The following is a 21,841-nucleotide window of genomic DNA, read 5'->3' on the forward strand; positions in this document are numbered from 1 at the left end:
TTGCAATATTCTGAATGCTATTAATATTTAATGAAAGATGCAGAGATCAATAGAAGCTTTCTTTTCTGCATTCTGAGATAATTCCTCTTGCTTTCTTGTACACTCCCCTCTCTTATAGGACATTTCTCCTCACCTAGTGACTAGAAAATTGTGGAGAAATGTACATTTTAATTCTTCCTAATTTTTTCCTAGGCTGTTCTAGGCAGTAAATATAAATCCTTCTGCCAGCAGTTGAAAAGATAATCAAAGTCCATGTGTTGTCATTTCTTGTTTAAAGGAATTAGCTTGCTGGGCCTACTTATGTGCCTGTCTCTAACAGGAGCAGATAACTCTTCTGTTTGGCCAGCATAGGTTTGGCCTTGGTTTTTACATTTTTTTTTCTTTTGTAAATTCACAACCCAATTATTTCTTTTCTTTCAGGATTAGCTAGTTTATAGTCTGGTACTGTCATAGTGAAGTTTATTTTTTTTCTCGTCATGTTTGTTGTAGCACTGTGTAAGGGGGAAGTCCGCTGGTTGCAGTGTGGCAGACAACACCTAGACGGAAGCTAACTTTCCGTTTTGATTTGTCCCATTTTCTCAGAAATAGCTGGAAGACCAGAGCTTGATGGATGCTTTTTTGAGAGTGAATTCGTGTCATTTTTTAAAGTCACTTACCTCACTATTTGTGAAAGGGGGTTGGTTGTTGCTGTGTTGGACAGCACAAAGCTCAAGGACACTGTAGTGATGCCACTGTATGATGTCCATTACAGTGGCACAGATCAGTTTTGATGAACTGTAAGAATATATTTGATCTTTTCTATTTAATTAGTCAAAGCTTGCTCATGTGATATGTATTTATAGCTTTATTTGTAGTCATTAAAGAAGATCATGTTGTGTCTTTAGGCTTAGTGATGCTGCTATAAGATTCTCTTTTTTAAGAAGTTGACAACATGCTGAATGAACTCTTAGAACAGTCTTTAAAGTCCATTTTTTAAATTTTTGTTGTACATGTTCTTGAAAATTTGAGAGTTTATTTTAGTACTCAAAATACTCAATCTTGTATATAAAAGAAAATCACTATTTTGGTTCTTTATTAATGTTAGCGGATGTTCCTTGTAATGGAGCTGTGCGAGGATGGAGAACTTAAAGAAATTCTTCACAGGAAAGGATGCTTTACAGAGAACGAGACAAGGCACATAATTCAAAGCCTTGCATCAGCAATAGCATATCTTCACAAAAAAGGCAAGGATGTTCATTTCTTGCATTTATTAATTGGCTCTGAATGTCAGGTTTTTGTTTAAGAGTAACAGTGAGCTCTGTTTATATATATATTATTTATGTCCTAGAGTACTGGTGTCCCTGTGACCTAGAAGTGAAGAATCCTACATTACTGCTTTCTCCCCACTATTTAAACTGTTAACATTACCTTTTGCTTCTTTGTTCCAGCACCATCCATCTGACAATAACATGAATTTCTTCTTAAGTCTCAACCACTTTGCATTACAGCGTTAACTTTTTTCAGCTGCTAAGTAAATAGTCTTATTATAGCAGAGAGAAAGAAGCAGGCATGGAGTGCTCTAGATATTCCTTAATTGTCTGTCCTCCACTTGGTGAGATGCAGTCAACATCAGCATTTTAATTCACCCCAGAGAAGCATTAAAATCTTACACAGTCCATGACAGAGTTAACCAATTCAGCCAGAAAACTAGAGTTCAGTGTATCCAGTTATTTTTCCCTATATTGTAGGAGTATGAAGATTTGTATTTGAATAACACAGAAAATTTTATTCATCTCTATATTTTGGAATTAGTTGGAGGAATTAGCAGCTCCTCTTTTTCTCCCACCCAGACATATGATTCCTTGTCTGTGGAATGGCCCCTTCTTTAAGGCAAGTATGGCTTTGGTCTTCTCTCTCTTTTTGCTGATACAGACTAACATGGCTACCACTCTGAAACCAAAATTAATGAGGAGTCCTTGTGGCACCTTAGAGACTAATAAATTTATTTGGGCATAAGCTTACATGGGCTAAAACCCAAAGTGCCCAAATAAATTTGTTAGACTCTAAGGTGCCACAAGTACTCCTCGTTCTTTTTTCTTTATTTTTGGTGGGCAGAGAAAGGGGAATAAAGAAATCTACAGTCCCATCCCCTTTGGTCTCTTGGATATGAAATGAGATTATATTTATGAAAATACACCTCTACCCTCTTATAACACTTCCCGATATAACACGAATTCGGATATAACGCGGTAAAGCAGTGCTCCAGGGGTGCAGGGCTGTGCACTCCGGTGGATCAAATCAAGTTCGATATAACACTGTTTCACCTATAACGCAGTAAGATTTTTTTGGCTTCTGAGGATAGTGTTATATCGAAGTAGAGGTGTATATGCACATTTTGTAAATCTGTAATCCACTATTTTTTTTCTATAAGATGTTCACAGGTCTGCTACTGTATAACACAGAGCAATGCAAACTGTTTTTCTTATTACAGATCGTCGGGAAGATGGATCCAAATTTGATCCAGATTTGGAATCTTCATATAAGACTCCTTGAATCAAAGGGCAAATACTCCTTCCTTTTAAGTTTTCAGTAATGGAAAGCTAAATACATTGAAACTGAAACTCATTTGAATGAGTAATTTCCACAAGATAAAAATATTTGTCAGAATATTTTGACTACAAGTGATAAATACATTTTTATTTATTGTTCTCTTCCTTGACAGATATTGTTCATAGAGATCTAAAACTGGAAAACATTTTAGTTAAAAGCAGTGAAACTGATGAAGAAAATGAAATGAAATTAAATATAAAGGTAGGACTAGAAATTGTAGCAACTCTTTGCTTTGAGCAATGGTTTAGATACCCAGGTATCCAAGTCAGCCCCCCAATAATGCCTGTTTGTAGCTTTGGAATAGAGCCACTATATTGTGTTTTAAGAACCCTAACCCTAAATCCTAACCCTGCCCAGCCTAATGCAAATATTATTGAAATGAATCATTTTGGAAGCTAAGTGCCACTGCTGAAAGATACTTTTTTGGGGGGTCAAATATTGGTGGTATAACTTTAGTTCAGTTGAAACAAACCTTAAAGAAAGCATACCTTATTAATCTACCTCTACCTTAGGATAGTTCCAGACTCTTAGTAACAGTAAGTTAGCAGGAATTCTAAGCTATAATTTTTAAATTATGTGTATTGCCTATTTAATGTAAGTGTGTTAGTAATTTAGAAAAAAGCACATCTAGTCTAAACCCTTGATTTAAATATAAATTATATACCATTCTAGGCTTTGTTGAATATTACTAAGTATTTACTAACTAAACACAATTAATGTACCATGTACTTATCTATAGAATTGAATTGTAATAATTGGTCCTTGAAGGCTAATAAATCATATGTTAGATCATATACTAGCTGTTCCCCATTTTAATAGCAGCTGCTGTGTGTTATTACAACCTCGCAGAATTGAAGTGTTGGATTGCTGATCTGCTCCAGTAGATAAAGTTGTATGAGAGAACATACTGCTTATCTGTATAAACATAAACACAATATAGAACATACTGATTTATCTATATCATATCTCATACATTGTGTAATACCAATGCTTTTATAAAATGCTCTGGAAAATTCTACAGTACAAAATCCAGCCTACATGTACCTTGGTCTCCACTTTGCATAACTTATTTTCATTCTGAGAAACATAGAATTCTGGATCTAGATCTCTTCATCCAGTGTGGGACATGTGGGCTGCACCTCTCTTCCTGCAAATAACAGAGGCACTTCAGACTTATCATGAGTCAGAACAGCCATTCTGTTCTTAATGTCCAGTTCTCTGCCTCCAGCAGTGCAAATAGAGCAGTGATTCAGTCCTCCTGGCTTATCCAGTGACAGTCTTGCTTTTATACCTCAGTTTAGAATTGCAGCAAGCAAGATCTTTCTTTTTCTTCTGTCTCTCTCTCACTCCCCTGTCCCTCAGGTTTTTCTAGGCTCCATTCTTTAATAGGACTATCTACAGAGATCTTTCCCTCTGTTTACCTTATCCTCCTCATGGTAGAAGAGGTCTGATGGAACAATCTGAAGACCAAGGGAGAAAATGAGAGAGTGGGCTGTGGAGATCTTTTCATAGTTAGTGGCAGTAGAAGTGGTTGCAGGATAGGAGAGCCACAGAAACCAGGGAAGAACAGCTCCCCTGTTTTACAGGAATTATGTATATGCAAGTACGTGGCTTATAAAAACCTTGCTCCTCATTTTCCCTTTGTCCTCTCAATCATAACCTTCCTCACCCTTTTCCTTCTCCCTTTCTCATCCCCTTCAACATCAATTACTGGCATTGCTGCCTCTTCCTCCACAAAAGTAATTAATTGCCCCTCACCCAACAAAATCAGCTACAGCTGCTGTCAACCTCTATCATCTTTCTGTGGGACCCTCATGCTGTTGCTCCTGTTCCTCTCCTGAGATTTTTACATGCTTCCTTCAGCCCACTGCCTGAAGTGGGAGAATTGCTGTGACCCATACTCTGCCTCTACTCATCACCAGGCTTTCAAGACTTGTGAATATGGATGCTGGGATCTTCACTTCCCTCTCTCTAGCCCTGAGGAATGGTGTCTGCCTGAACCTTCACTATTCCTTTGACACTAGACGGAACAGTAACATCTATGGAAGAAGTGTGGAGGCCTATTGCAGCAGCCAGGAGACAGATGCTTCTTGGTGAAGGAAGAGGTTCTGCTCAGTGTATGGTATATGCCTGCACAAGGCAGAGTCCCACACACCCCTGGGTTTAGAGAGAGTCCTGAGTATAAGGATAGAAACTCCCTTTAATTCCTGTCCACCACAAAATATGAAAGGAGGAGCTCTGCTGGGTAAAAGTTCCCAGGGTAAAACTTGGGCCAGGGACACCAGGAGAAAGGCCAGACCCAGGAATAGGACCAATCCCTCTTTCCATTCCAAACTGCAGCTGGACTTGCATCCATCCAGAAATAGCACTAGAGGGCAGGATATTCCTTCTCCTGGCAACTTCAGTCATATGAACACTGGGGATAAGGCAGTATGCTGTGAAGATAGGTGCTCTTACACAACCTTGGAGAAAAAAGGAAAAACGTCAAATCATTCTGAAGGCATTTAATAGGTTTTAGGACTAGGAATAGAGAATCTGTCCCTCAAGACACAAGGTGCACAGGAATCTACACCATATAGTAAGAAAAAGATCAGGAAAAGTTTGGTCTGAACTGGCAGGCATATAAGCATCAGGCCTTCTCATTGTCAGTCACTAATACAAAACATTACCTTTCATTCTGTCTGCATCCCCAAGAGTGTCTATGAAAGAACTGGCAGTGATACTATCCACAGAGAAGTCTAGGAACATATCCTCTGATGGCATACTTGACAGAATGTCAGCACCAGGCACCTTGTGAGAAGGAACTACTTAGTATCTCTCCATGCTACAGATAAAAAGTTTGTAATATGAAGAATTCTCTAATCCCCCTCTTGGAAGATTGCCAATCTGGGGGTTGAGAGATACACAAGGAGAGCCAGTCTTCCTTACGCAATTCAGCAACATTCAAGCACCAATGTTTAAGGTGATTCAGAGCCAAGAGTCACCAAGGCATCCTTACATGTATCTTCTACAGTCTTGCATGGAGATTCCTATATGGATATTGTGACATAGTTCCTCCTCCACCTTGGTGGGTCCTGCGCTTATTGGCAGATTTGCTCACCTCAGTGATCTTCCCCACAGTCTCGATCAACTCCTCCTGTGTCTGATCAGGAGTTGGGAGGTTTAGGGGGAACCCAGGCCCGCCCTCTACTCCGGGTTCCAGCCCAGGGCCCTATGGATTTGCAGCTGTCTATAGTGCCTCTTGTAACAGCTGTGTGACAGCTACACCTCCCTGGGCTACTTCCCCAAGGCCTCCTCCAAACACCTTCTTTATCCTCACCACAGGACCTTCCTCCTGGTGTCTGATAATGCTTGTACTCCTTAGTCCTCCAGCAGCACACCCTCTCAGTCTCAGCTCCCTGTGCCTCTTGCTCCCAGCTCCTCACACACACTTCGTCTCCTCTGGCTCCTCCCCCATCTGACTGGAGAGAGCTCCTTTTAAAACCCAGGTGCCCTGATTAGCCTGCCTTGATTGGCTGCAGGTGTTCTAATCAGCCTGTCTGCTTTAATTGGTTCTTGCAAGTTCCTGACTACTCTAGTGCAGACCCTGCTCTGGTCACTCAAGGAACAGAAAACTATTCACCCAGTGACCAGTATATTTGCCCTCTACCAGATTCCTGCACCCCATTTACCTGGGTCTGTCACAATATGAATTAATGAGAGAACTTCAGGGATTAATTTTAGAGGCCTAGAATCTGTCTACAAGAGACGCAAAGGAAAGTAAAGATACCATCCAGAGTGATGCAGTCCCTCAGTTGGTGGGCTTATCTACATGAAGCCCATGTAATGTAAGATCCTTCCTTCACAATCCAGATACTGAACTAGCTTATTCATCCTTTACAAAACATTTCGGCTTCACTTTTAATTCTCCACAGTCTCATTCTTGGGCAGAAAGTTGCTCTAGGTGATGATCCTGTAGTAGATAAATACTGCTAATTTTAGGGAAGAAGGAACCTTCTTTCTGTCCTACATATCTTCTCCTCCCTGTAATTTTCTCTACTCTTCTCTGTATTTCCAAATGTCTCTCGTTAGGGGAGAGTTGAGGATCCAGAATGGAAAACAATTTACCAGATGATTTCCTTTCTGATACTGACCTATCCCACTGGGTTATTTTTGTGATGGTCTCTCCTTGGGTCACTGTGTATAACTATCATAGTTGTATTGTGGTGTTACTGTCAGGAGTTTTACATCTATCAACTAGTAGAAATTAAATATTTCAGTACACCTTGGAGGTGCTTGTTTTCACAGATCCTAGCAGGTGCCACCCACTGCTATGAGGGTAGTCCAAGCTTTTATGCTCTGGATTCCCAGGAGTATATTAGAGTTTGGTGCCTGAATGGAGTTCAGCCACTGCCCCGATCTAAGAGTCCTTACGCATGCTCTCAGGGTGCAGACCTTGTATCTGGCATCCTTCCTTTGGCGTGTTGGAACCCATTCTCCACTTACTTAGCCTCTCTGGGCAGAGCACTGACCCTTCAGGCTACCCAATACTTAAACATGCCCCTTTCCCAGAACTCCATCCAACAGGTGCGAAGCTTGTGGTTTATGGTGTAACTCTCAGGGTCACACCGTAGTTGTGATACCACACACAAACACACATACACTCTCACTCTCTGTTCAGTCTGTCAACTTTATGCTCTTTATATTTTATCATGGTAAGCACAGGAGAGTGCAGATCACACAAAACAATAAAACACTATAAACACAATGTCCCTCACTAGCTTACCCTTCCCTTGGGAATTTTTGGGGGATCATCTGTGTTCTGGTAGACAGAGTCTTTCACCTCATTGCCTACCCTGGCCTAGCAACATCCTCCCTTATCTTACTTGGGTGCGAGATGGCTCTCTCCCACTTCCCCTTCTCTATGAGTCCCTTTATAAACAACTTATGGGGTCACCTGCTTCTTTTGTTCTGCCTTCTGTTTTCTCCACTTCTATCAAAGCCCCCTCCCTTAAGACAAATAGAGGAAGTGTCTTCTCCCAGCTACAATAAAGCCATTAGCCCAAGATGTTTTACTTTGAATAGATGATAGTTGAGTGCTGATCACTCCCCACTGTCTTTGGCCTGGGAGAGACATGACGCAGCTTGCTAATTCCTGATGGATTCACATCCGTGTAGGCTTTCCATGACACAGTAATTTCATGATATAATTTCATAAAATTATCAGCAATTCGGAAGTGGTACAGACAGATCCTCAAATCATCACACTTAACTCAGGGATGAAGTATACGGCCAGTTCCCAAAGTCCACTGGACAAGTCTGAACTGCCCCCCATATTTCCAGAAAAAGCTGCACAGTCCACATCTCTCTGACTGAGAGGGAGATCACTCACAGAAAAGAAATCATCAAGTAACAAATATTCCATTTGTGATTTTACTGAATTAGATGCCCCAAGGATGCTAGAGATGATATAATGAAAACAGAAATTGCTGCACTTTTTATAACAAATTAAAAAAAAAAAGCTGTAGTGTGCCGCCTTTGCTGTGCTGTCGCATCCTGATGTGCAGAGGTGACAGGAGCCTCGCACAGCCCAGCACACCTTCTCTGCGGTATGCAGCATGGCCCCAGTATTCAAAGGCAACCTTCCTTGTTCTCAGGGATGTCACATTATGGCTGTGCTGTGAAAGAAGGGACTTCTTGCACCCTCTCCCCACAGCAAATCATTGCAGAGGGTTTGACCCCCATTTTATGTCATTTGTATAGCTCGGAAATATTGTGTGTGAGGAAGCAAAGGGACAGAATATAATGTTACCCTTTCAGTATTTAACGTAAAGTTGTGAAAATGATTCCCAGTATTAAACACTCGGAATGCAAAAGAGCAAACAGCTAAGTTTAAAGAAATAAAAGGAAATGCTTGTTAAAATTAAAAAGTTGCTCACTGCAAACATCTCATGAGATACATCTCTCGTTCCCATGAGAGTCCAGAGCAGTTAGCAGAGATAAATGTAACCTCAGGTATACTTCGGAACCACAAAATATAATGCCGCTTACTCCCTAAAATAAACAGTAGTGAAGAGTCTCCATGTTAGTTCACTTTGTATTAGAGAGACTTTCTAAAGTGTGGTTAATAGCTTCTCTTTTTGTAACCTACTCACACTCACTAGTTTCATATAGAATACACCTCTAATTTGTTTTTTTAAACAATAACTAACTAACTAAATAAATAAAAGGTGTTTGGGGTTTTTCCAGACCAATTTTCCCAGCTTCTGTCTTCATTTCTTGGTTCAAGGAGCTGCTGGGATCCCACTCTGAGGTCTCGATCAGACCAACAGAACGTTGCCCACAGAGCTTCCTGTAAAATTATTTTTCCATCCCCTGCCATTTTTTGTTAAAGAGCCATCCTGTGAGGTTAAGGGAGCCACCAGTGACTTAATAGGCAAGCATAAACACATTGAGTACAGTGCAGAATGTGTTAAGCAAAGCAGAGTGCAGTGGACCCAAGCTGCAGACCAACCAGGCAACTATTTCTGAAGAGCTGCAGAAGAGCCTTTACCCTCTTTTTTCTGGTTCAGGCAGCTGAAGTGTGCTTTCAACAGCCCCTCTCCCCTGCTGCTGCCTCCTCCCTCTCAACTTTCCTACTGCTGTGCAAGGAACATTCAATCATTGCGAGGAGTGGACCCACATGGGAGCATGCTCTAGTCACTGCTAGAGTAAGGAGTTGTTTTTTGCAACAGTCCAAACTCTGTGCTGCTCTTAATAAACAGCTCTTTGATTTACCAGAAGTTGGTTTTGCTTCACTTGACTTTCCTTCCAGACTTCTGGCCTTCTCCTTACTTATCCGCACCATCGACTGTATCTGATTATTGCCTCTACTATCTGTACTAGATTTTAGGTTAGCCTCCCAGCCTGCCCTATCAACAAGGAAAGCAAAATGGTTAACAGGAATTTGTCCATTGTCCTTGGTGTATTCCTTTTTGATGACCTCTGGTTCTAAGGTTATCTTTAATATCAGGAAAAACCTTTCAAATATCTTAGGTTTAGATAGTGGAACAGGTTGCCTAGCAAGTTATGTAGTGTTTGATACAAAGTAACAGACGTATGAAAGGAATGGGGTAGAGTCCTTCCTGCTTGAGGTAGGAGATTGAGTGGGATGATTTGAGAGGTCCAGTCAAACTCCATTATTTCTGACTACAGCTGTTTTGCAACAAACAATGAACTCTGAGCTGAACAGAAGAACTTCAGCTTCATGTCAGTATGGATAGTTTCACTACTGTGTTGTTTCCTGTAGGTGACTGATTTTGGTTTAGCTGTACAGAAAGCAGGTGGTAGCGAAAGCATGTTTCAGTCTACGTGTGGGACTCCTACCTACATGGGTAAGTTCAGCACTTCATACAATTTATGAATGTTTGTTTATTCTTATCACAGGAAGAAATGCAATTATAACTCTCTGTGTTCTTTCTTGCTCACAAATAGCCATGGAGAGGTGCCTATTTCTAAGCTTCTTTTGTCAGGTGCTTCCCCTTCCCTTATAGGAAACAGCATACTAGATCAGGCTAGTCTAGTCCAGAGGTGGGCAAACTATGGCCCGCGGGCCACTTCTGGCCTGCGAGACCGTCCTGCCCGGCCCTTGAGCTCCCAGCTGGGGAGACTAGCCCCTAAACCCTCCCCTGCTGTCCCCCCCCTCCTTGCTGTCTCAGCTCGCCGTGCTGCCAGCGGTCTTGGCAGGGCTGCGAGCTCCTGCCGGGCAGTATGTGGCGTGGCTAGCTCTGGCCGGGTGGTAAGGAGATGGAGAGCGGGGGGGTTGGATAAGGGGCAGCGGGTCCTAGGGGGCAGTCAGGGGATGGAGAGCAGGGGGGTTGGATGGGTCGGGGGCTCTGAGGGGGGCAGTCAGGGGGTGGGAAGTGAGAGGGGGCAGATGGGGGCAGGGGCCAAGCTGTTTGGGAAAGCACAGCCTTCCCTACCCAGCCCTCCATACAGTTTTGGAACGCTGATGTGGCCCTCAGGCCAAAAAGTTTGCCCACCCCTGGGCTAGTCTGATATCCTGTCTCTGAAGTCCGTACCATATGCTTCAGAGAGAGGTGCAAGTAACTATAATGGATAATAATAATAATAGGGGAGAAGTTTCTTTCTAACCCTTGGCAGTTATAGTGACCAACTTTGTGTCTTGAAGCATGAGGCTTAATATTCCTTAAAAACTTCGTATCCTATTTTGTGTAATGTGAATGTTCACAGTGTCCATATAAATGTTTAATTCACTTTTTTTAATCCTACTAAGTTCGTGGCTTCTCCTGTTGCACTGGATTCCATAGGCTAGAAATGCATTTTGTTGAATTTTTGCACCCAGTGTAACAAGGGTAACACAGCTGTTGGATACTAACAGATTACATGACTAATGTTTGTTCAGACGTCCTTCCTCTCTCCAGTCAGCTGGAGAGCAGGCTAGAAAGGTCTGAGGTCTTGCAGAGAGAGCTCACACTGTGGATCTAAGGGAAAGAGGCATTGACTTATCCCCCATTCCCACAAAAGCAGAATCCCAACCCTTACTCGGGCCTTCAGCATGCTCATTACTTGTTACAAATTAAACGTCCTAACTAGAAACAGGAAACTTGTGCTTCTAAAATTTCACATACATCACCACCACCCCAAACCTCCCTCAGATAAAATGGGAGGACATGGAGACCCTAGTCTTCCTAAACTATGCAAAGGAAAAAAGAGGATTAAACACTGAGGCTATGGCTACACTTCAACTGCTACAGCAGCACAGCTGCAGCACTGAAGCTGTACCGCTGCAGCACTTTAGTGTCAACATTCACTAGGGAGTTGAGAAGGATTCTCCTGTTGCTGTAATTAATTTGTCTCCCCAAGAGATGCTAGCTACGTCAATGGAAGAATTCTCTGTCAACTTAGCGCTGTCTACACTGGGACTTAGGTCAACATAGCTATGTTGATCAATGTATACGTTTCTCACACCCCTGAGTGATATAACTGGTTTGACTTACCTTATTAATGTAGATGTGGCCTAATATTGCTTCACATAGGAACTACCTTATGGGTGGTTCTGTCTCTGACAGTGGCTGGTATCTGGTGCTTCGGAAGACGTTGAAAGAAATATTGAAGTTGGTAATTATGGAGTAACCTGCCCATAGGTCAAATTTGTTAAAACTCCCTTCCTCCTCTCAAATCAGTTAGCAGATGTCTTATGACCGTCTAAACATTTTTTTAATCTTGTATATTGTGGATGTCCTCATCATCCAATATCTAATTCTGTTTCAAATCCTACCGAGCTCTTTGCCTCAATGATACATTGAGGCAGTGAGTTTCACAGATTGATTAGCTGACTGTGGATTGTTTAACAAAGTAAAAACAGATCTCCTTCTGGGAAAGATAATGAAGAATAAAAAATTTAGCCCCACAGGCATTTCAACCTACAAAAAAATGGTATCTCAAAATATTTTTTAAAAGGAGGGTTCTGTGTACGATGACATTACTTTATGCTCAGTAGCTAACCCTTACAGCTAATCTAGAAATAGCTGTTCTTCCTATTCAGTGTGTGTAACCAAGTACAAGCTAGGCACTTAGAAATGCTTTGGGCCACATCCTCTGGTGATGTTATTTCATTACCTTTATTGGAGTTACACCAGCGAAGAATCTGCCTCTCTATATTTTATTGTCTTGGAGACATGAAACTGTATGAATTCTCCAGCTCTTGCACTTTGCAATGTAGCGATCTTTTCTCTGCTTTTAATAGAATAGATTAATGATAGTATTAAAATATTCTTAAAGTATAATAGATTAGCTAATATCATAAGGATGAGATGATATTTTGATTTATAGCTTTTGATAAATTTGGCAAATACTGACAATGGAAATACTCCTTTTAACATTTTGTGTACCAGTTGTGATGATATGACAGTATTTTAAAGTACATTCTGTAGCTTGATATCTTCAAAGCAAGAGGCAAAGGCTTTGAAAAGGAGACTTTAAATGACAACAGAATGTTAAATAGTATATTAAAATGTTATTGAGGTTGAGATAGTTGATCAGACTTTGTTGAAATGGTGGGAGAACAGCTTCTAAGGCAGCCAGTGTCAATTTGCTTCAGTGCTGCATAGGTTGGAGTACTGATGCATGAAGCATTTAGCTTTCCTTTCTTTTCTGGGCCAAAACATGTCATCTTCACTGATTCTGGGAATGAAGATCTCAAGTCTTGCAGTGAACTCATGACCTTCAGTCCCATGGTGTAGTAGATAAACTACCACCAATTTGGCTCCAAAGCAGCATTTTTTAAAAACATACGGCTATATCGACGTAAAAATGATTAGTGAATAGGTTCCAGTATATGCATTTTGTAATCTAGTACACACAGAAATAAAGATATAAAGCCATTTAAGTATTCAAAACATTTTTATTTTCAGAATTGTTAATTTTACAGTTTTTTGTACACTGTACACAATATATGTTAGACAATATGTGCTACCAAAAAATCCTTATGCCTTATGAAGAAAATGTGACTATTCTTATATATTACACTTATTTTTCAGAAAGGAAACATGTTTATGTGGTATCATGCAGTACTTTAAATCAGTATTTTATAAATAATGTTTTAACAATTTACGACTTGAAAAACAATACCACATTTAGTCACAAGTTAATGTCACAATGTCACAATCCTGTTAGCAGCTAAATGATAAAAGTGAGGACACATCAACATGAATTGTTAAAGCCTGTACATTATTCATTTAAATATCTGCTGTTGGTTCTTTTTTTCATAGGGGAATAAATTATAACACATCAGCACATTTTTCATGTTTGTGTTTAAGCATTTAAAAGTAATTTTTTCTATTATTAATATTATTTTTTCTCCTTGGTTGGTAGCCCCAGAAGTTATCAGTGCCCATGACTATAGCCAACAGTGTGACATTTGGAGCATAGGCGTCATTATGTACATGCTGTAAGTATTTTGTAAAATCAATATAAATCTACTGTCCCTTTATAATAAAACTGCTTATGAATTTTCATTAAGTTCATTAAGTTCCATAGTTATAGTTGCACAACTCAGTACGATAGAATATATTCTAAAATGGGCATTAGAAATTGGGTGATTTGATTGGTTAATAAGAATTCTGAGCTGTGTCTGCAATCAGCACAATCCACTGCTCAGAACTTGTAAAATTCAGAACAGTGAATTGTGTTGATAACAGTCACAGCTCACAACTTCTGACCTTATTCCTTAATTAGCAATATAAATATTTTTAAATTAGCATTTTATAATCACAACGTTAGACCAATGTAGCATTAATTCACACCTAGTTGTGTTGGCAGCACAAGATCAAACATACTGTACGTGAGTTAATAGAATCCATTTCACATTTCTTTTTATTGCTTAATTTGAAAATAGTTTTAGAGAAAGCAGTAGGATATTCTTCTGTTAACTCTGTTTTTGCTAGTGGCACCTCCCTGTCCCTCATGGCACAAGTTTCTGGTCTTTCCTTAATGGGTTTAAAGACGCTATTACACCTATTACTGCCACTATCACAACTTTGACCCTTCTAGGCTGCTATTAATGCCTCCCTTTGACATGTTCCATCTTGACACCAAGTGTACTATTGCCACAACAGGCTTGATCTCTACTTATCTGGGGGGGAATAAGGTGACTCATGAACTCAGTTTTCATGAATGATGATGCACAGGACTGTCTCTGAATAATGGGACAATGCCAGCATGATGCATTTTTATATATAATTTAAGCGGAGATGTACTTTAAACTTTCCGTTTCATTTCTATTTTAACATGTAGTGATAGAATCAGGTACAACAGTAATCAATGAGGAGAGTCCATTAACGTGTAGAAATATGTTAGTTTATTGATGAATAAAGGTTTCTTGTTGCTCAGTATGCTAAGTGTAAGCCTAAATCCAGTTGTGTACTGGGTAGGGGTAAAGATTTTATTTCCTATCTGCAATCAGCACTGCTTTGTAGCAGTTCAGAGGGTGCTAATATAGACAGCTAGCTAACATGTTACCCTATAGGTAAGGCTTTTACATAAGGAGGCAAATCTAGCCTCCCTCCTTCCCTCATCCATGCCCTGTGGATAGTGTATACATTGCTCATAGCTAACCAATAGCTGACAGCAGATATGGGGTACACAAACCCTGTCACTATCCAGTACTTATAGCATCATAGATTAAAATGAAGTCATGCTTAAAATTCTTTCTTTTCTTGAAATTGAGTTCCATGTGGATAAGTGCTGGGGAAGGGAGAGGAAAAAACAGTGAAGGATAAAAGAGAACACAGCAGTTTTTGTTGAAAGTGATTTTGAGATTAAAGCTTTAGTGGAGGAAAAAGTGCTAAAATATTAATTTTATGTTTTACCTTAACAAAATTAAAAATTAAAACAAAGTAAAAAAAAATCCCTGGATAATAATTCTGTACTTTGATACAAAGTGACAGACATCCTTCATTAGGAGATGCCAACTACATTTCAGTTGCTATTTCTGTGTTTTGAGATAGAGCTAAAAACTTAATTTATGGCAAATAATTTATTTGATGAATTTAGGCTTTATTTCTCTTTTCAAATAGTCCACGAGCAGAATTTAATCACTATTTGAAATTATTTGCCATGTAAATCTTTGTCTGTAGATTGTTCACAAGCAACTTGTTATGAATATTTGAAATTTAATTTCTCGTCGTTAGTTTTTATTCAAAACATAGGTCATATATTTCTGCTATCTGATTTGGTCATCATTCTGTAGACTCTGGTTTCCATGGTAAATCTTTCACATTTACAAGTCCAAAATTTACTTTCCATGAAAATTATATTGTGATCCCTTAGAATTTGCTGTTTCTGTGAACATTCCTGCGGGTGAACTAGATTGTTCATAGAAACCAAACACAAAAGGGTCAAGAACGTAGGCAAAGGAAATTCATTTTTTTAAATCTTTGCACAAATGTTTTCATACTATTTGCCCAGCTTTGTTCTGAATGTGTTCATTTGTTTGTTTCTTTCCACATTAGTCAGTATATAATGAATATAAAAGATAAAAATAACACAATGTAGTAATACTGTATTGTATTATTTCCTTTAAGTGTAAACTGAATTGGCAGAGATGAAGTCCAATACCATGTAGTCCAGTCATTTGTTTTAATACTGTGCTTACTCTACTATCAAGCAAGTTGTTATATAATTTATTCGATGCAGAGAAATGCCAGGGATGTCTGTATTCACAAATTATTTACACTCATGCGTGCGCACACACATACATATATCTCCTAGATATTTTTCTGAAACTTTTGTAGATTTATTTTCTTAAATCACTTTTCTGTTGACACATTAGTTTAGATTATCCACATTCTGTAGCTCAATAAAGTGTCTAGATATGACTACATATAGTAAATGTCAAATTTAAAAAGATCAAAGTTACTTAATTTCCTATAGTGCAGTTCTTTCCTGAAAATTGACTTTGCTCAAACTACATCATGAATTTTCATTTTTCTCTCTCTCAATGACTTTTGTCAATTTTTTTCAATTTAGAGATTTAAAAAAAATGTTTTAACTGCTAGTGCCACAAACTCAACCTGGGCTCTGAGAACTGAACTAGGCTCTTTCTGACTCATGCATTTTGGGGGCTGAGACTGTGTTAATCACTGTTTGAACAATCCCATGCAAAATAATTTATTAGGTTTAAAGGTCTGAAGGGACCATGATAGTCATCTAATCCAACCACCTGCATAACATAGACCACAGAAGAATAATTCCTAAATTTAGCCCAATGACTTGTGGTTGAACAAGAGCATATCTCTTAGAAAAACATCCAGTCTTGATTTAAAGACTTTAACTGATAGAGAATCAATCACGTGTCTTGGTCAATTATTTCAATAATGTATTATCGTTGTTAAAAATTTGTACCTTATTTCCAGTTTGAATTTTTCTAACTTCAGTTTCCAGCCATTGGATTTTGTTACACCGTTGTCTGCCAGGTTAAAAATCTATGAGATATTAGTCATCTTCTCCCTTTGTGGATTGTGACTGAGACTGTGATTAAATTACCTCTTAACCTGCTCTTTGATAAACCCCTTAATCTTGCCTAGTAAAATATATTTTTCAGCTCTTGAAACATTCTTGTAGATCCCTTCTGAACCTTCTCCAGTCATACTGGTCTGTTTTATCTTGAGTATCTGTTATTCCGTCAGGCGACAATGGTAAGAATCTATTGATTGACCTTACTTTTATTGTAGATTATGTGGTGACCCACCCTTTATAGCAAGCTCAGAAGAAAAACTTTTTGAACTAATAAAGAAAGGAGAACTGCACTTTATTAATCCAATCTGGCAAACAGTTAGTGAGGCTGGTAAGTACTAAACTATCTGACAAAACAAACACCAATAATACAACAACGAACTCAGCAAACAATTACAGTATTTTGGATCTCCTTAACTAATTTTCTCATAAAAGTAAAAGTGAGTCTAAGAAAAAAAATTAACTTAAATGATTTCATGAGCTAACTTCATCTCATTATAAGTAAGATATTCTCTACTGAATTAAAGCACTCAGACATTTGGGAGATATGTTGGGTTTGTTATAATTAACAGAAATGAGATTTATCAAAGTGTCTTTTTATAGCTAAACATGTACTGCAGCTACTTCTGAGAGTAGATCCTGCCCACCGAATCACAGCTAATGAATTGCTTGATAACCTGTGGATAACAGTAAGTTTTGAGTTTTTTCTAACTGAATTTTGACGTTCCAGCCATGCCTGCTGTATCACCTCTGTCCTTTCCAATAAATAAACAGACATAGCCTCCTGTTTAGGTCTGATCCAATTCCCAATGAAGTCAGTAGGAGTATATCCACTGACTCCAGTGGGCTTTGGATAAGGCCCTTAGTTTCTTACCAGGGCCTGAGACTGCGTTTCTTACCCAGGCAAATTTATGCTGACTTCAAAGGGTGTTTTATCTCCATAAGGAAGTACAGCATCAGGTCCTGGCTGATTAAATCTCACAACATTCGTGTAATGTTGGTCAATATAATTATACCTGTGTTTTAGATGAGCAAATAGAGCCACAAAACAAAAGTGACTTTCCCTAGATAAATGAGTTACAGAGCCAAGAAGAAAACCTAGGAGTTCCAAACCTCTAAGTTCTGTTATCACTGCACTATGATGCAGAACATCTACACTATGAGAATATTAAACACTGAGGTGGTTATCAAAACACATGCACACCATTATGCAGCTCATTGGAAGGTCAGGCAGAAGGGATGGAGATGGGGAGATAGCAACAAAATAGTAGTAGCTATCTTTATTTGCTCTTGTAGCTGGGCTCAATGCTAAGAGGACACAGAGGCACCTGAGGCTTATCAAGAATCATTGGCTCTGTAGGGGAAGTAGAACACCTCTATACGTGACTCAGAATGAGCTACCAGTTCCTCATCACTCCCTTAGCCACAACAGAGCCACTCCAGCAGCAATAAAATGGCCCTGCTCTAGCTGAACAGGGAGATCTCAGAGGAGACAATCAACTGCTGTCATGTGAATTCTTGGGGCAGGGCCATGGCTGACCCTGACACTCTCTCAGTGGCCTGTGAAATGTGATGACACCTATATTAATTCTGCCTTGACATACCAAGAGAACCTCTCTGTTCTGTGCATCAGTAAACTGTGGACCTGGAAATCTGCTTTCATTGTTGGTTTGTGGCTTACCAAACTGTACATTAGTGGAGTTCTAGTGTAAATCATGTATAGGAGCTACAAAATTCAAACAGAACATTCCTCTAATTCATAATAAACCTTTCCTTTTCATACTATATATTTCTTGAACACTAGACTTAATTTACTATGTTCTTTTTCATTTAAAAAGTAGGCAGGAGACTAGTTTTTCTCAGATCTAGCTATGCATTTTCCACAAACAAGCCCCACGTAAATTATTTTTATAATTACTGGTAGTAATTATGTGTCCAACACCTGCAAATTTAGTTTCAGCACAAGGCAGTAACCCAGATTCTCTGTCAAGTTTGGATTTTTATAGATGATGGGATGGATTTTTAGCCCAAGGTCATATTGGCTTCTGCTATCACAGACCTTGACAACAACCCCCCACCTGAAGGAAGTCCACTGGTCAGGGGAGTGTAGTTACAGAAGGCATCTACAATCACTCCTCTGTCCTCTGTGTACTGAAAAGTAGGGACCAGGGGATGTGCTGATTTAAGAGAACCCCAGGTTCAAGGTTCCAAGCATAATGTAAAACTGTTCTCTCATGACAAAACTCTCTGGAGCCAGTAGTGCTGCAGACAGCAATCTCTCTCCTACGACCTCTTATAAATTAAGCTGTGGGAATGCATAACTGACCTCTAAGAAAATACCCATGTTAACTGACTCTGTTTAAAGAATGGGTGCATTTAACATGGCTGTTTCCCTAAACTTAGATGGGACTTCTGTTGAATATATGCTATCTCTGTTTAGACCTGAGTCCTGCAGCTGTTTTTTATTAGTAAACTGTTTATTTAATTTGCCCCAAACATTTGTTGTCTTGTACATGAGACTCTGATATTGTGACATTAGAAGAGGAGTAGTTAAATGTTTTTCAGTTTCCAATAAGAAACTCGCTAGATTTGCTAAGGAGTGTAGAGTGAGGAAGTGAGGACTTTCAGTGATAAGTGATACTACTTATGTGTTGTCTTCAGTGTTCCTTAAGATGTCTGAGGGATCTGTAGCTCCTGTTTAACTTCAGTGGGAGTTGTAGGTGCTCAGTGCTGAAAATCAGGCCACTAGTTTCTACTTCATGCTTGTGCTTTGATAGCATTTTTGATTTTTGAAGTGTCCAGATGGGTAACATGAAAGTGCAATATCATGTAGAGATTTGTAGTGCATAAAAAAATTAAAAATTAACCCCTCGGTGCCAAGTGACACATGAGTTCCTGCGTAAGAGTTAATGCATTTGGCATTACAATTTCCCACCAGAAAATCTCAACCACCTGTACCCAGAAGTTATACAGTCACAAGTTAGCCTGCATAACAGAAAGAGACATGTCAAAGATAATTGTGGCAAAATAATAAACAAAATTCACTGTAGAATTACATTGCATTTACAGGTAAATCAGCAAACCTCAAAACCAATTTTAGATAGTAATTAACACAGAAGTTTTTCTGTTGTCTGTTTCAGACGATATGTAGTTTGGCTTCGGGCTCTGCAAAGGATTGCTGATTAATTATTTACAAATACTTATTAATACAATTTTATTTCTAGTTTTGATTATTTTTTATATATATCATTTTGCTGCTTTTCCCAACCCTTTTCACTTTCCCTTTTCATCATCTGAAAAAACAGGCAAAAAAGAGACCGGAGTAGAGGACTCTTGTTAAGGTCAGATGAAGGAGAATAGTTGTATGGCAACTAAGATGTTGTTGTGTTTAAAGGATCTGCTGGTACATTATATTTTGCACATGGTTGATATAATTCTCTTTAGGAATTTTTAGAACCAATATAGTTTATTATTATGTGCATAGTTTAGTGCAATCCTATAATTTCCTGTCAACTGTTCAACCTTAATACTTGCTCATAACCTATATTCCATTTCCTTTCTATCTAGTACTGTGTATTTTAAGCTTGAAGGTGCTACATCTCTTTTTTTCTTCACCATCCACTGTGAGAATGTCTGATGTGTTTTCTCAGCGCTGAGACTGGCAGAGGGTGCTGTTTCCTTTCAGACAAGGGGTTTGGATTTTCCCCTGTTATTAATGTTTTTTTCCTTGGTACAGTCTGTGAGCACTGTTGAAGGTGAACTCTTCCACAGTTTGGATGTTTTATCATTTTCTGGTACTGTGATACAATTTTTCTGTGGTGAAATTACCAGTACATTATCTAGCTTGACGCGGAACCAGGAGGTACAGCATTTTTCTGAGTATAAACTTCCACACACAGAATGAGATTTTTTATTTCTTTTGGCTACAAACTTCTCAAAATCAACCTTCATTAAAAAAACCTCTGCTATCTAATATATGGCCCCAATTCTGCAAAACATTTAAGCACATGCTTAAACCCATCCCTATTCTGCAGATTACATAAAGGTGTGCCTCACTCCCATTTAAGTCAATGGCATTGAAGCATGTTCCTAAAGTTGTACAATGCCATAAAGCCCAGATTTTTAAATGTATTTAGGCATTGCCTCAGAAAGGAAGCTAAAAGATCAGGTTGTAACTGATTAACTCGTACAACATTCCTGTAAAGTAGATTGGTATTATTTATATCTATTATATAGATGGGCAAATTGAACCACAGAGAAATTGTGGCTTTCTCATGGCAATTAATCCATTTAACTGCCTTAGGAGCCTAACTGTGAGCTTCTAAAGTGATTTAGGAGCCTATAGTCTCCAAAATCAGCTAGTTTTTGCAACACTGAGCAGAACAATGACTAAACGAGTTTTTTAAATAGTTTAAGTACAAAATAATCCCGACAATAATATTGGTCCATGGAAATGGTAGATTTATAAATAATAATACAGAAAATGCAGAGTTGTTCAATAAATATTCCTGTTCTTTATTTGGGAAGAAACAGATGATATAGTCTCATCATATGGTGATAACACTTTTTCCATTCCACTAGTATCTCTGGAGGATGTTAAACAGAAGCTACTAAAGCTTCTAAGCTTTCTAAATCAGCAGGTCCAGATTCAAGAGTTTTAAAAGAGCTAGCTGAGGAGCTCAGAAGACCATTAATACTGATTTTCTATAAATCATGGAGTACTGGGGAAGTTCCAGAAGACTGTAAAAAAGCTAATGGTGTACCAAATTTTAAAAAGGGTAAATGGGATGACCAGGGTAATTATAGGCCTGTCAGCTTGGCATTGATCCAGGCAAAATAATTGAGTTACTTATATGGGACTCAATTAGTAAAGAATTAAAGAAGGGTAATGTAATTAATGTAAATCACCATGGGTTTATGGAAAATAGATCCTCTCAATATGACATGATATTTTTTTATGAGATTATACATTTGGTTGCTAAAGATAATAGTGTTGATGTAGTATATTTAGACTTCTGTAAGGCATTTGACTTCACAACATTTTGATTAAAAAACAGGAAGGATATAAAATTAACCTGATGCACATTTAGTGAATTAAAAACTGGCTAACTGATAGGTTTCAAAATTAATTGTAAAGGAGGAATTGTCACCAAGCAGGTCTTTTTCTAGTGGGTCGCATAGGGATTGTTTCTTGGCCCTATCCTTAACATTTTAATCAATGACCTGAAAGAACACACATCATCATCACTGATAGTTT

At 38.8% G+C, this 21,841-nt stretch overlaps 1 protein-coding gene across 1 annotated transcript in view; it reads left to right on the forward strand.

Moving 5' to 3' along the window:
- Positions 1–21,841, forward strand: part of STK33 (serine/threonine kinase 33) — a 40,078-nt gene that overhangs the window by 9,425 nt on the left and 8,812 nt on the right. The window contains exons 5-10 of the mRNA XM_030560436.1: positions 1,085–1,223; positions 2,702–2,790; positions 9,857–9,941; positions 13,444–13,519; positions 16,803–16,915; positions 17,188–17,273. Coding sequence (XP_030416296.1) covers positions 1,085–1,223; positions 2,702–2,790; positions 9,857–9,941; positions 13,444–13,519; positions 16,803–16,915; positions 17,188–17,273 — 588 coding nt within the window. The remainder of the gene's footprint in view (positions 1–1,084; positions 1,224–2,701; positions 2,791–9,856; positions 9,942–13,443; positions 13,520–16,802; positions 16,916–17,187; positions 17,274–21,841) is intronic.

This window comes from Gopherus evgoodei, chromosome 4 (assembly GCF_007399415.2).
Source record: "Gopherus evgoodei ecotype Sinaloan lineage chromosome 4, rGopEvg1_v1.p, whole genome shotgun sequence".
Lineage (NCBI taxonomy): Eukaryota > Metazoa > Chordata > Testudines > Testudinidae > Gopherus > Gopherus evgoodei.